The sequence below is a fragment of the Neomonachus schauinslandi genome, chromosome 5 (assembly GCF_002201575.2).
Source record: "Neomonachus schauinslandi chromosome 5, ASM220157v2, whole genome shotgun sequence".
In the NCBI taxonomy this organism is placed as follows: Eukaryota; Metazoa; Chordata; class Mammalia; order Carnivora; family Phocidae; genus Neomonachus; species Neomonachus schauinslandi.
In genome coordinates, this window is record NC_058407.1 from 62,579,416 (window position 1) to 62,595,788 (window position 16,373).

General features: G+C 38.5%; 1 protein-coding gene across 3 annotated transcripts in view; it reads right to left on the reverse strand.

The window, feature by feature from the left end:
- The window catches only part of DIP2B (disco interacting protein 2 homolog B), a 224,352-nt gene that overhangs the window by 51,091 nt on the left and 156,888 nt on the right, over positions 1 to 16,373 (reverse strand). For all 3 annotated transcript variants that reach the window (XM_044915421.1, XM_021704908.2, XM_044915422.1), the window contains 7 exons: positions 12,797 to 12,994; positions 10,374 to 10,465; positions 8,568 to 8,678; positions 7,119 to 7,242; positions 6,395 to 6,504; positions 3,237 to 3,339; positions 1,989 to 2,053 (listed from right to left, as the gene is read on the reverse strand). In XM_044915421.1, coding sequence (XP_044771356.1) covers positions 1,989 to 2,053; positions 3,237 to 3,339; positions 6,395 to 6,504; positions 7,119 to 7,242; positions 8,568 to 8,678; positions 10,374 to 10,465; positions 12,797 to 12,994 — 803 coding nt within the window. The remainder of the gene's footprint in view (positions 1 to 1,988; positions 2,054 to 3,236; positions 3,340 to 6,394; positions 6,505 to 7,118; positions 7,243 to 8,567; positions 8,679 to 10,373; positions 10,466 to 12,796; positions 12,995 to 16,373) is intronic.

Consider the following 16,373-nt stretch of genomic DNA (forward strand, 5'->3'; position numbering starts at 1 on the left):
TATATATTTACAAATATATTTGTCCCCACAGAAAGATAAAAGTATTTTTTTTTAAGATTTTATTTATTTATTTGACAGAGAGAGAGACAGTGAGAGCAGGAACACAAGCAGGAGGAGTGGGAGAGGGAGAAGCAGGCTCCCCGCCAAGCAGGGAGCCCGATGTGGGGCTCGATCCCACAACTCTGGGATCATGACCTGAGCCAAAGGCAGACGCTCAACCGACTGAGCCACCCAGGAGTCCCAGATAAAAGTATCTTTAACATAAAAGGCATCATATTGGCAGCTTGCTTTTTTCATTTAAATTGTTTTATGGCTAAGTCTATGCACATCAACCTAAGAGATCTACAGAATTCTTTTTGAACTGCTGCATACTATTCCATAGTATGACTATTTCACAATTTATTTAGGTCATTTCCCTATTATTGACAACTTTTTTGCTATTATAAACAATGTTTCAAGGGACAGGTTTATACTTACTTCCCTGCGCACATGTACAAGTGTTTGTCTACAGTAGATACAGAAAAGTAGTACTGCTGGGTCATAGAATATATGCTTTTAAAATTCACCAGATACTGCCAAACCACCCTCTAATCCACTCGGTGCTTTCATCATGCGCATGCTCACCACATAACACAAAGAGGTGGGTATTACAAAGCAAGAAATCAGAGTTTCCCTGATTCTTGGAGGAGGTCCTGCTCAGACTTATTATGTGTTGGGGTAGATAAAGCTGAGTGAGCTGAGGGGGTCATGCAATTTGGTGTCTCTCCTGTCCCCCAAATCAAACATACCCAGACTCCGTGTCCCCAAAGAGATCCAGCCCACAGAATAACTAAGTCTTGGTATTTAGGCTGGTCATTTTATTTACCACCTAAGTGGCCCCTCAAAAACAAGATACCACTGTAAACCCCCTTTTACCTCCCTCCAAGTTTCTAGCTATGTTGACAAAGTTTTGAATTTCCAGGACAAAATGGTGTTACTACCAAGTCTTTATACATGTCCCTATCTTGCTCTTTGTATCACAGGGAGAAAATTCCCTCTAACTCCTCAAAAGGGTGTTTTAACCTCTGATTAAAAAAACAAAATGGGAAGGCCTTCGGAAAGAAGCTGGAAAGTATGTACACTCAAGGAATAGGCTCTTACTACTTTGAGGTGTCCTGGGTGAAAAGGGATCCTCCTCCTCTTCCCCCAGGCTTCACTGTCTACTCATTCTCAGATTCCTGCAGTGCGCAGGGAAGTTGGATGAGATGTTCTCTCGAAGGTCCTTTGCAACTCTCAGACCCTTTATCTCTCAGCATGCTATATATGGTAGCTTTTCCCATTTAAATGCCCCCTCTCTTTATCTCCACCCCCAGAATACCTCTATAATGGCTCAATCTTACCCATTTCTCAAAGTCCAACTCAACTGTGCTCTTCTAGAAAAATGGCCTATCAGAGCTGGGAGGAACTACCCTTGGCCTAACTCCCATAGTATGTTACCTGTTCCTCTATTACAGAAGTAGCCTGATCTACCTTGTTACTCTATTCTTTAACTGTCGCATGGAGTCATTCAATATATTTTGCCCAATGGAAAGGTTAGATGTCATTAAGCACAGTTGCCAAGTTCTAAATACATTTATGTAATCCTTTCTTCAGAAAAGAGAAGAGGTAAATCTCAAACATACTATTGTTAATCATAAATAAATATACAGTCATTTGTAGAAAGGTGGTACTATGATGGCCGATGTTTTAAAAAAATTTTGATCCTAAGTTCTCCCACAAACTGTTGTGTGAAAGGTATGCCCAACCACACACTGAAGAAAAAACAGAATTACAGTCTCCTTAAAAAACATTACCATTTGTATTACAAAATTATTCTAGAAAATATTTTTGATCTTTAGGGGGCTTAAATTTCAAACAAGCACAGGAAGATGATCTGGTTACACAGCACACATACTGATCTGAATTATAAGCACAATTTACACTAAAGGCCATAATTCTGAGGAGCTTACCGCAAACATGCCATGCCACAGCCCAGCATCCTTCTTAAAGTCTAAAACATTTACTACTGTCTCCCCTAGGATTAAAAAAAAAGGAAAAAACAAAAGGAAATCATCTTTAGTGTTAAGCAGTAAAATTGTCTCACTTGTCTCTATTAAACAACTGGTTTGATACTTTGGAAGAAATCACTAAAAGCTCTCAGGGTCTTTTGATTACTTGAGGATCCCCTCAAACTAGCTAGGGGACTGATCATAGGTCAGAGAAGAGATAATGAGTTTGAAATTCCTTACGACATAGGCACTGTCTTCCAAGAGATATTTTTTTCCTAATTATATAAGGAACACATGCTTATTTTAGAAACTTTGCAAGTTTCACAAACACATGTAAAAAACTGTACTTTCTAGAGAAAATTAAAAAGTTGGTGTGTATATATATATATCTATATATTACATACACACACGCACACACAAGCATACTTATATCTAGACAGATGCCCACCATAACAAAATTGGCATACAGATATCTACCATAATAAAACTGGCATACCACTCTGTATCTAAATTGTTGCCACTTAATGATATATTGAAACAATTTCCCTATATCTTTAATATTCAAGAACAGGAGTCTTAATGCCTCAGGGTATAATCTATTACTTGAGCATATTATAATTTAATCAATCCCTATTTTCTGACATTTTAATTGCCTCCATTATATATAAATACATTTTACCAGACAAGAATGCTGCTCTTTAATGAACATGTATTAACTTGTTTCATTTTATGAAAGGAAAATAAAAAATTTAATATTGTAAAGAACATTCTAAGGTAAACAGTCATTACACTGTATCAACATATCTAAAGTTCAATAATACAGAATACATTTTTGTGTTTTAATTTATGCTTTTTGGTAGCTGGATTTCTTTGACTCTAACTCCAAATGTACAGCTGGTGTCAGCTCTGTATACACAGGAAGACAGAGATATATAACATTCTGCAGCTAATAAACACATGGTTTTAATTTGTTTTCTATTTCTACACTCTAGAAGTCATGCTTTACATATTTGGTTTGCCCAGAATTTTAGTTCCTTTAAATTATAGCATATTTGTGAAAAAGAAGAAAGCAAAAGCAAGCCAAGAATGTGTCTTAGAGCATTTCACTCTGAATTTGGTCATTAACTGGAATCCAGCCGTTGAGCACTCTGCTCACGGTCACATATATCTGAGGCTCACAATGAGGGCAGTCACGGGATGGAGTCTGACCTTCAGAATAATTGCAGGCCTGGGACAGAGCTTGGCAGTGAGACAACATTGCAAGGCGGGACACTGTAACTCCCATTACACTCCCTTCTTTGCTTGTTTTATACTAGGAAAAAAAATCACAAAAAACAAAAGCATAAGAAAACACAATAAAATGGGTTATTTCAAATGACAAAGTAGAATTCAAAAATGAAACCCAGACAAGCCATGGTAATGGGCTGATTTTAATATGTTTCATATGACTATTTGACGCTATGCACTGGGGCCCCAAACTCTAATCATGCAAAGATAGGATTGAGGAATGATGAAGCTTGACAAAAGTATGTGTGAAAAATTCTTAAAAGTTTAATTAGTCATCAGTGTGAAGTGGCTGCTAAAGAAGCCAAATAAGTGAGTGGAGCTGCATTAATAGAAGCATTGTATCAAGTACACAGCAAGCAGGGCACTGCAGACTTAAAGGTGGGTAAGACGTGGTTCCTGTCTGTCAGAAGCTCCTACATCGGGAAGGGGAGACCTAGAAATGGCCTATTCACTCCTACAAATCAATCAACTCTCATTTTGCTTTTTACCTCAATGCTCCACCCAAGCTGTTTTTCACCCAGATCAGCAACTTCTGTTTGTTAAATCAAAAGGATATATGACATACTTGATTTTATCCTGCATTTCTATAACATCTGACACCTCCTTCCTTGACACTGTCTCCTTCCTTGGCTTTTGTGATATTCTTCTCTCCTATTCATAATCTCTCCCCGTCTCTCCCCCTTCCATTTCCTTTGCCCATCCCTTAAATGTTGGCATTTCCTGAAAGTTCTGTTCTGCTTTCTCTTTTCACTTCATTCCATCGGGGTACCACTCGCCTGATGGCTCCCAATTCTCGGTCTCCAACCCAGCCCTCCTTCCAGATATCCAGACTTATAGAGTCAATTGTTCCCCCTTAACGACCTGTAGTCCTGTGAAAATCAGTGCATCCACCATGGTATTCCTCATCCCCACCCTGTGCCCATGAACTCTTCTTATTATATTTTCTTTTTTCCCCCCCCCCAAATTATTTATTTATTTATTTGACAGAGAGAGATAGTGAGAGAGGGAACACAAGCAGGGGGTTGGGAGAGGGGGAAGCAGGCTTCCCGCCAAGCAGGGAGCCCGATGCGGGGCTTGATCCCAGGACCCCGTGATCATGACCTGAGCCGAAGGCAGACACTTAACGGCTGAGCCACCCAGGCGCCTCCTTGCTGTATTTTCTTAATAAAGGATGGCATCATCTACCCCGTTGCTCAAGTCAGAAACCTGAGAGTCTTTCTTGCTTCCTCCCTCTCCAGAGTCAGGCCCTAAATCCTGCCTCTTCTACTTCCTTACTGTCTCTCAATTCCACCTACTTTTCTCTATCCCCATTACCATGAGCTTGGGCTTATCTAGATAATTATAAAAGCTGAACTCCCTGTTTACCTTTTTTTTTTTTTTTTTTAAAGACTTATTTATTTATATGAGAGAGAGTACATGAGAGGGGGGAGGGTCAGAGGGAGAAGCAGGCTCCTCGCTGAGCAGGGAGCCCGATGCGGGACTCGATCCCGGGGCTCCAGGATCATGACCTGAGCCGAAGGCAGTCGCTTAACCAACTGAGCCACCCAGGCGCCCACTCCTAGGGTACTTTAAACTCACTAGAAATGTCCTGTGGGTAATAAGAGGTTCCTAAGTAAAAACTGCAAGTTAGTTCAGAATAGCCAAAGCCTAGAAATGTGGAGGGTAGTAGTTCTACATGAGGTCAGAGAGCCAAGCAGGGGCCACAAATGAAGTGCCCTTCACTTTTTATGAAGAACCAATAAAGAAGCCTGAAAAGGAGTGTTCACTGAGGCAGGAGAACTGACAGAGTAGTCAGGGAAGCCAGTGAGCAGGGTTAAGGAGGCTGGAGTGATGAAATATGTCCTCACTGAGAAATGATATGGATTAAGAATTGACTGCTAAATTTTAATTGCCTGTTTACTTGTCTTTCATTTATTTTAATTAATTTATTTTTTAAAGATTTTATTTATTTATTTGACAGAGAGAGCGAGAAAGCACAAGCAGGGGGAACAATAGAGGGAAAGGGAGAAGCAGACTCCACGTGGAGCAGGGAGCCCGATGCAGGGCTCGATCCCAGGATGCTGAGATCATGACCTGAGCTGAAGGCAGGCATTTAACTGACTGAGCCATCCAGGTGCCCCACTTGTCTGTCAAACATACTCAGCTCTCTTTCATCTTTCAAAGCATCCAACATGAACATATCACTGCTCAAAGCTACTGCCCACTCTCTTCCCTTTTATAGCCAGTTATTACCACAGGGCTCAAGGCTGGGTGGATTTTTTTCCTCAAACTTTTCTTTTTTAATGTATTGATTTGTCATTAATTTAGCAAACAGGTGGTGAGCATTTACTAATATGTCTCGAGCACAATGCAGAGTCATCAAGGGCACAGCTTTTAAAGTGAAACAGATGGGAGTGTAAATCCCAGCTCTGTCATTTTTGAGTCATGTGGACTTTGGTTGGTTACTTGAGTTCATTTAAGCCTTAGTCTCCTCACCTATAAAGCAGGTTTGATAAGAGGCCCAACCTCATCGGGTACTTGTGGGGACTGCCTAAGATCACGCATTTGAAGCTGCTCTTAGCCTGGTGCCTGCTATGCAGGAGGACTTCATCCCTCAAACTGAATGTTTCGATCACTCAAGGTCCTACACTGACCTTCAATACCAAACCCTTTAGCCATGTGTTTCTTCTTGCTCTTTATCTTTCATCTGTTAAGTTTGTTCTTCTCAAGCACAGCTCTTTTCCTTCCTTGTTTCTCCATTCTTTTGCTTCCCACTCCCATACCTCCCCAAAAGCGGCAGAGGAATATCTCTGTTATTATATCATTTCTTAAACCTTTGTACATCTCTAGGTCTTGTGTAACTTTCTTCCATGACGAGGATCAATTTTTTTTGTGTGTGGGGGCTGTCTCTCTTGAATGTGTATTTACGTTAAAAACAATTAGAAGGTCTAATACAAGCATTTTACAAGCCAAAAGATGGAACTCCAACAAACTAGGAGGCTTTTCTAAAATTAAAACTGCAAAAGGTTAGTTTTAAATTTTATAAGATGGCAACTGAAGCCACACGAAGCCAGAATGTATGTTCTAGTCTCAGGACTTACCTCAATGTACGCTGGTTCTGTACCAGCAGGTGAGATGTGGGGCTGCCAGTCTTTAGGTGGCTTTGAAAGGTACTTGGAATCTGTTACAACCCATTTGAGCCGGGGCCAACCTAAATCAAACCCAAAATAAAAATTGAATTGCCTAAGCCATAAGGGAAGGAGTTCACATTGAATTGGTCGTTTTAGTATCGAGACCAAATCAAGGTCATTGTAAAATCAGTAAAAGACTGCATTTTTTATTAGTTTTTAGTGATAAATCACCAGACAATTATACCTTCTTTCAAAAGTACAATCGTTCCACATGCTAATTTCAGGCCTTGACATTACCTCAACAAATGGGAGGTACATTTGGCAGTGGAAGTCCACTGAGGTTAGTGTTCTATCCTCTGTCTCTACATGTAGCATTTAGCTTTAGTGAACAGAGTGGTAGCTTTTCCAACCATCAGCATAAAGGTTAAGGGTGTGGGCTGTGGAATCAGACAGATTTGGGTTCAAATCGCTGCTCTGCCATTTATTAGCTGTGACTTTGGGCAAGTTACTTAACCTCTCTGTGTCTCAGTTTCCTCACCTGTAAAATGGGGATAATAATGGTACCTACTTCATAAGAATGTGAGAATTAAATAAGAAAATAGATGTTAAGGACTTAGCTATTATTAAATTAAAATACTTATTAAAGTATAAGTTTTAACTTTTAATTGATAATTCAAGTATAAATATTACTAACCTTTAAACTGTACAATTTCTCCATTCTGGGTTTTTGGCAGCCCCTTTAGACAAACTTCACTGGTAAGAGCTAAGGCAATACCACAGCTTCCTAGCAAGAAGCCAATCTGCTGCCCTCCAGCATCCTGTGGAGAGAAGATAATGAGCACGGTGGGGAGTGAATGTGAGCACACCCGTGCCCCAAACCTAACACTGAGCAATGCTCTGGCACTTGTGTGATAACATTCACGGGACCCCACTGACACCTGGCAATTGTCAAACTCCAATGACAATATGTTCTTCCAAATAACTTCTACAATACAATGACTTCCTGAGTACAAATCAAATATTTTATTAATCTGACATTGCTAATGGTGAATTCTACCAGCCAATGTGACCATTTTATTCAAAAGTCAGCAATGTTCCTCTTTTAAATTAATTTCAGGCCAGTGAAATAGATGTGATGTGAACCTGGTTAAGTTGTCTTGACCTAGCCACATCCCCAAATTCAAAAGCAAAGCAACCCAGGTCAGAATAAAATAATGTAAATGGACACCAAATGTCCAAATTTACAATGAAAGCAAATGGATGGTTATACCTAAATCCACATACTCCTTATTATTCTATTTTAAAGGAGGTAAGATTTAAGCCTATGACAACAGCAGAGAAAAAAACCGAAGAGATAGTCTAAGGTAGTTCCATTAAAATATCACCTTGAAAGTATTATTACGAAACCACACAAACACAGCCAACTTAATAATTTAAGAACAACCCTATGATTTCCTGACTAATCTAAAGACGCTATATCCCATCAACCAGTTTCAGGGATGTTACCAATTTGCTTTTTACTCCTTTCACAAAATAACTGTTCTTATAAATCCACACTCTCTATCATATTTGTCTTTATCATGACCCCTCAATAAGCTGTAGGAGAAAATCAGGGTCAAACAGCTCACGGAGAAATCTTTCGGTTAAACTTAAAAAAATTTGCTACATATGCTGCATGGGCTGATGTGTCATTAAAGTAAAATCTCATTCCCCAGAGTAGTAATATGCATCACTGTATCATCCTTCAACTTAAAGGAAATCCTGGGTTGGATGATACAATTAAAGGAAATCCCTTCACAAAAAGGTCTCACTTATTATAAATGTGGATTATCTATAGTCTCAAGGAAGTAATAGGGATCCTCTTTATAAATGGTAATTGTTGAAAAGTAAGGTATGTCCCCATGAGTTTTAAATTTTATCTATAAAAATTCTAACTTAGTTGAAACAATATTATTTTCCTGAAATTTATAAACAATAATAACTATTATTTGTCTACAACTCTCATGTTTTTAGAAAGTGAAGCTGAATACTTAAGAAAACGGTTAGGCGGTTTCTAATGTCATGATGGAGTCAATCGATCCAAGATCCAAGAAGCCCACCATGTCACATCAGGCTACATTCCTCTTAAATTTAGCAATGTTACCTTTCTGGTAAGAGGTACCTCTATAGGCACTGGAATCACTTCTGCCAGGAGACATCCATAAAAAGCCACCATAAACATGACTGGATCATTGTTGGGGTAAACCAGGGCTACCTAAAATGCATAATGACATTCAATAACAGAGGAATAAAACCAGACTAATACTTTCAATGTCATTGTCGAAGATAAACATTTATATATAACATGTCTCATGAACACAATAAAACTAATAGCCTAAAGAAAATTAAGTTATTGAGAAAGATGCACAAGTCTAAAAAAGATTTCTATCATTCCCGTGATTATACTAGACATGTTTTGGAAACTATAATGCAATTCATCATCATCATCATAAGAAAAATTTTTCACTGAATTCTACTGGTGATTGAGCAGTTAACAGCTCACCTTAAGTAGTAAGTTAATTACTTGTGAAACCTAAGGCAATTTACTTTAGTGCAGGACTAAAGCAATAAAATAAATGTAATGGGTCTCTCTAGATAAGCCAGCATATTAGAGAATAAGCCTTACAACTCTCAGAGAACTCAGAGGAGTTGACTGACTCAATTGCCATTACAGGGCCAACTCAAGGTTTCTTATTCTTTAATGAGTTCATTGCATTAGTCCTCACTCACTTAGCCAACAATGCAAGTACTCTAGCATGAAGGCTCTGGTAATGGTGTAAGTTAATACTGGCACAAGCCATTATGGATAAAAAGTTAATTCATCTACAAAAGATAAACATTGAAACCTATGTTCAAACTGTTCAAAACCGTGATCTCACCTGTAATGCATCATAGGGATAACTGACCCTTCCTAATTTACTGAAGGAATGTAAAACCATTATCACATTGTGGAGCTTGTTACTTGGCTTAGATGTTTATAGACTGACATGTTAAACTTAATTATGTCACCAGACTCTTGGTCCCCCTTCTTTTACTTTCAAATTCTCTCAACTCACTCCCAAGATAAATTCAATCCTCAAGTTGCTAATCCTTTCTAGAGTTCTAAAAAATGTTAATTCCACAAAACATTTAAGACAACCCATTTCCTTCCTGCACACAAGTGTCTATGGTGCTAGGAAGACACAAAAATTACCTTCTTAGGGTTCAGTGAGGACCAGGAAACCCTCATGTGTCACAGTTATAAGTGGAAGTCACCCTCTAGGTGCCCTTTGCCACAGTGCAAAAGTATTTTTAAAAGGCTAGTTCAGGAGGTTCTATATCATGAGCCTACTAAAAAGAAGTCTGTTGTATAGTTGATGCTTCATTCTACAAATACCAAATAAAAAGTAACATTTGACGATAAGAAGTCATCATATTTAGAAAGTCATTGATAGGAAAAAAACTCTCCAAAAAGTTAGAAAAAAATTTTGTTTAATGTCACCTTCAATTAAAGAAGAAATTAAATGATGTCATTTTGTTTCTTCTTAGAATATGGCTCGCCCTCTCTTTCTACATAAAACCACAGAAAATGTTTTGAAAAATTTTTATGGGTAATTTGTAATGAAAAAAAATCAGAGTAAACTTTATTGCTATTTTTGTTGTCTGATTATTGAAATATTTATTTCCAGAAAGAGTGAGGTCCCTCTTTCTTTGTATTAGCACAAGAATTTACTGAGTGTAGGTACTGAAAGGGACATGTGAATTTCCTTCAATCTATGAATATAAGAACTATAACCTGGCATTGAGCAAACCATTTTCATTTTCTAAGAGTAAAAGTTACATAAATTGTACTGTTGTGCATTAAAAATCCAGAATGTGCATATTAGAAAACAATGAAACATCACCTCCCTAGAACCAAAAAACCAATTACCCTGTCTCCAGGTTTTAATACAGGTTCATTTTTGGTCCCCAGTTTATTAAGCAGTGTGTAGGCCAACTTTAAACTTCTGCTCCACAACTTTCCTGGAAAAAGAAAAGAATCATATAGAAAAACACAGGCCTACCTCAGCGAGGGGGCATTCAGTTCATTAGTACATTTAGTAAGACAGTGGCCCTTCCAAATGTCTCATTAGACAAGCATCACCCCCAACACGCAAAGCTCCTCCCCCACAAAAAATGCTTTATATTCACTTGAGTTTACAGAAGCCAGTCCTGTTTCCAAACAAAAAGAAAGCTTTATCAGATGCTCATTCTGGTAATAGATAATATTTCAAATTCTTTTGTGAAGTAATCTGAATATCTTTAGAAATAATTTGATGTTAGCTGATCACATTTAAAGGGAGGACAACAATTTTTATAACAGGGCTGAAAATCAGAAGACTACTTCTGTCTGCTCTAAGCTTCTTCTGAAGAACTACTTACATATATGGTATTAGATACTTGAGGTTAACTGCAAAGCAGAAGTATGACTCAAATGATTAAGCATTCCATGGCACTGTATTTCAGTGAAAACAGACAATATGGAAATTAGGTGAAACATGTGGATATATTCATAGGTGTTATATAAACATGTAAAGATTTAGCCAGCTAACTGCTTTAAGGGTTACATGGATGAAATTAACATATAGCTTCTGAAATGAATGCTAAAAACCACTTTTTGGGGGAAAAAAAAGTTGATCTTCCCCTCTTTATTCCCCCTCCCTCCAAACACCCTTAGAAATTCTTATCTTAGATTATGCAGAAAGTGAAAAAGAAATCATGTCATTCTGAATAGGTATGTTAGTTTTACATATAACTCATTTAGAGGGGCAGCTAGGGTTTTAAACTCACGTCTGTCAGATTCTTTAAATAAAAACTACTTTCTTCTGAAAATTACTCAGTATCTAGGTTTATGGACATGTGCTTCACTTCTTTTTTTTAAGATTTTATTTATTTGCCAGAGAGAGAGAGAATGCATGAGAGAGAGCACAAGCAGGGGGAGCGGCAGGCAGAAGGAGAAGCAGGCTTTCTGCTGAGCAAGGATCCCGATGTGGAACTCGATGGGATCATGACCTGAGCCGAAGGCAGACACTTAACCGACTGAGCCACCCAGGCGTCCCTGAGCTTCACTTCTGAAGGGAAAAAGGAACCTGATGTTTGAATAAACTAGTACAAAATCTCACAGCCCAGGTTGAATCCATTCTTCTTCTTGTTGATAATTGAAAAATAGGGGCACCTGGGTGGTTCAGTTGGTTAAGTGTCTATCTTTGGCTCAGGTCATGGTCTCAGGGTCCTGGGCTCCCTGCTCAGCGGGGAGTCTGCTTCTCCTCTCCCTGTGCCTCTACCCCTGCCGCCCCACCCCCGCTTGAGCTCTCTCTCTCAAATAAATAAAATCTTTTAAAAAAAATCTAAAAATTGAAAAATAAAATTATTTTAGAGGAATTTTTAAAAGAAAAATAAGTTACTTTGAAAAGCTATTTGAAAAGGAAAAATCAAACTTTAGCTGGGGTGCAAAACTAAATGGAAAAGTACCAATTCTTTGGGGTTTTTTTTGTTTTTTTAAGATTATTTATTTATTTATTTATTAGAGAGAGAGCGAGCACAAGCAGGGGGAGCGGCAGGCAGAGGGAGAAGCAGGTTCCCCGCCAAGCAAGGAGCTGGATGCAGGACTCAATTCTAGGACCCCGGGATCCCAACCTGAGCTGAAGGCAGATGCTTAAACGACTGAGCCACCCAGGCATCCCTAATTCTTTGTTCATTATAAAATTTTGTGCCTGTTCTAGCAAGAGGTAGAATGAAATGGCAAAGATCTAAAAAGTAATTGGTTTCAATTTTTAGATAAAACTATCAGATTTTTGGGGGCAACTGGGTGGCTCAGTCAGTTAAGCGTCTGCCTTCAGCTCAGGTCATGATCCCAGGGTCCTGGGATCGAGCCCCGCGTTGTCGGGCCTGCTTCTCCCTCTCCTCCCAGCTTGTGCTCTCTCGCGCTATCTCTGGCTCTCTCTCAAATAGATAAATAAAATCTTAAAAAAAAAAAGCATTTCTTTAAAAACAAAAACAAAAACTATCCTGCCATATATCCTGCCCAAACATCTTCTCCAAATCCCCTTCTAATATTAAATCATCAGTGGATCCAGAAAGCCTCTTTCTTCTTTCTGCTCTTTTAAATATTAGCTGCTTTGCAAATATCATTTAGCAAATGAAAATATTTGACAATAGCTTTACTTAGAACTCAGGATCCTATTAAAATAATTTAAAATATCTGTTGAAACACAATGACCAGCAACCGCTAAATATCAAGATGAAAACACCACCCATGATAATATGAAGAACTATCAGGAGAAAAGGAAGGAGCTGGGACTCTTGCAAACTGACCGTATGTGAGCGTGTAAACTGGTTTCCCCGTCACGTCCAGGGCGGTCAGACAGGGGCATTTTGCTTGCGTGGTGCCCCAGCGCTGCAGGGCCGACTCAAGAGCAGGAGGCCAGTTACAGATGACTCCTAATGGCTCCCCCTTTACAGGGGTCATCTGCCGTCCTTCAGGCTTGGGCTGGTTGGGGTCTGGCTGAGGTACTGTACCAAAAAAAACCCCAGGGGTTATAAAAATATTATCTGAAATATATACAAATAGCAACTAACAAAACTTAGGTCTCTAATCGCAAATATACTTCCCTTTTCTCTTCATCTTTATTTGGTTTAAACTCACTCTGAAAAAAGAAAGGATATCGCTAGAAATGGTAATCCACAAAATGGGCCTGAATTCACCTTCCCACATAATCATGAAATCATATTTAATATATTTTACGTAATTAACAAATCCTGACGCTAACAAAGCAAATCACTGAACGTACAGAAAAGCACAGAGCCTACATTCCTTTTTAGCAATTTTATAATTTGACTCAACTGGTTTTTAAATCCTTAAATCCTTCTAATCCAGAAGTGTCTGATGTTAGAGAGCCAGGTTGCACTTCACTGGGTTATATTTAACGAAAAAGCACTAAACTGTGTGTCAGAAAACCCAAATTTACGTTAACATTTTACCAGTGTGACCTTAATCAACTTGAGTTACTTGAGCCTCATTTTTCCTCATCTGTAAAATGGGGATAGTAACACTTAGACAGGGTCATTATTACACTTGATCTTAGTCAAAAGGCAGAGACGGGATCACAGGGTCATTATTAGACTCAAACAGATAATGAGCATGGATGACAGTGTTCCATGTCTCCATACCTTCGTACACATCTCATCTGGCCAACCCCTTTGCTCCTGGTATACTTGTACTCATCTTTGTCAGGATGCAGCTCAAACAGCACATTCCCTGGGAAGCCGTCCCCAGTCATTCCTTCCTTAGTGCTCCCCCACTGTATGGTAGTCTACCCTTAATTAAAGCACTGAGGATCCTCAAAGAATTACTGTGTAAGCTTTTCTCCCCCTAAGCCTGACACCTTCTTGAAAGAAGGCCTGGTTCTTTGTCTTCTTATTGCCTATGGTGCCTAATACATAATGGTAGCTCAACTGATGTTAATTAAATTGAACTGAATTTGGGGGAATGGAAGTGCTAGATTATTAACATGGTCATTCCAGAAATTGGAGGTGAATAGTATTTCATATTTTTTCATATAAATAAAAGTCATCTTAATTTTTCTACAATGAACAAATATTATTCAAATAATAAAAAGCAAAAAAATTCTATTTTCATAGCAGCAAAGATAATTTATACATGGAACAAAGTCATTTACTGAGTGCCAATGATATGCACAGGATGTAATGAACACTGAGGAAATAAATGCTGTACATATCATTCTTTGAACAAACATTTATTGTTTCTAATAAGTGCTAGGTGCAAGGAGCACCGAGTCTGCGCCCTCATAAGGTATCTGGAGTGCAAGGGGGACACACACACATACACAGAACTAAGTAGAGAAACATGAACAATGCATGACAGAAACATTACAGGGATGGAAGAAGAAGGCCACATCACCTAGCTTAGAGGACGGAGTCCCCCATGTGAGCTAAGTCTTAGAGGAAGGGTAGGAATTAGCCAGGTGAGTGGGAGATGAGAGAAGAGGCATAAAAAGGAAAAGAAACAGAATAAGCAGCAAGTATTAGATGGGCAAATGAAATATGAAATTATTTTATAGCTCAACTTAATGACAGACTTGGGAAATTTACTTAAAATGTCTTGATTCTTTTTTCTACTAACATAAAACTAATGAAATAGTTTCACTTTCCAATTCACTGCCCTAGGTATGTAACGTTTCAGCTGCCCTTCTGCTTCATATATTCCCAGACTCTAAACCACCATATTCATTAAAAAAATAAACATGTGTGATTCTAAATAGTTTTGTTTTTATGGACAGACTGTATATATGGTAGGCATAGTCTTCTGGTCATAAAAGTGTGTACGTTATTGCCACCCACTAGGCCTCAATGCAGACCCTGGGGGACACTCTTTCAAAGGCTCCCAAAGACATGTGGATACTTTACTTTTCCAAAGATAATCATCACTTAAATGAGCAACTGTCGCCTATTTATAATTAGTGGAAAGCTGTTAGTGCTATTCTGCCAATGAAAATTGTTCAAGTATGATTCCTATTAAACCTTGACCTTCATTTGCCTGGTTAATACACAGTGCTAGAAATACTGGGGAGGCTATTACTGGTATGAGCATCTTGAATATCAGGATATGTAGGAAGATGTCCATAGTTCAGTGAGTTTAGTGACTCCTAAAGAAACATAAAGTCATCTTAACCTCGTACGTCAGGTTGCCTGTTGCTTCTGGCTGCATAAAGTGGGCTAAGACCAGATCTAGTCTATTTTTTTTTTTTAAAGATTTTATTTATTTATTCATGAGAAACAGAGAGACAGAGAGAGGCAGAGGGAGAAGCAGGCTCCCAAGGAACAGAGAGCCCGATGCGGGACTCGATCCCAGGACCCTGGGATCATGACCTGAGCGGTAGGCAGACGCTTAACCATCTGAGCCACCCAGGCGCCCCAGATCTAGTCTATTAACATGCCTAGTTCCATTAACACATCCAAAATGATCAAAGCCTACTATATTAATTAGTCTCAGGATGTAAAAATGAACTACAAAGCTACCAAGGCTCAGTTCTGTTGACAAAACCTTTTGTTAGGTAGATCTATTCGTCATCCAGCTTCAATAATTATCAAACGGCCACTTTCATTTCATCTATACTCCTACTCATTCAACTCCCAATTCTTTCTATTAAATCCTAAACATCACATGATTTCATCCATAAATATCTGTTAAATTATTAAATAAAGAAATCACTATTACCACTTGCTCTACGAAGCTCTCCCTAACCACACAGATGGGACTGATTTCTGCCCTTCTCCCAGCTGTTGTATTAGTCGATACATACTTACTGGCTAAACTATGCTTTCACGTGTATATATTTTAGTATATCTAATGTGTAAACAATATGAAGGAGTGGCTCTATTTTCATAAATCTTTGAACTCTTCACCATTTACCACACTGTCCTGTAAAAAGCAGACATATGTGTTGACTGACTGATTTAACAAAAGGATTATGTTGTATCAAAAAAGACTGGGCAAATTTTTTTTTTTTCCCCCCGTAAGGAGAGACTTTATTTGAAAGGATTAAGGCAGGGCTGGAAGGAGGGGAAAGATTGTTACAATAGGGAGAACTCTCTGGCAATAAGATCTGCAAGTGTCTCCGACTGGGCAAATTTTTGAGGTCAAATTTGACATGTGTATTCTAGGATAATGCAAAATGTAAATAATTTAAAAAATTTTATATTTGGGAAAGTTCCTAATTTCAAAGGGCATATTTTACAAGGATAGCTCTATGCTCCAGTTATCTCTTTGCTTTTCTCTCCCCTTCCTCCCTCTTTATTTTGCACCTGAGATCTGAAATACAAATGATCCTTCGGGAAAGAAGAACAGAGAACTACGAATTCTTTCAACAAA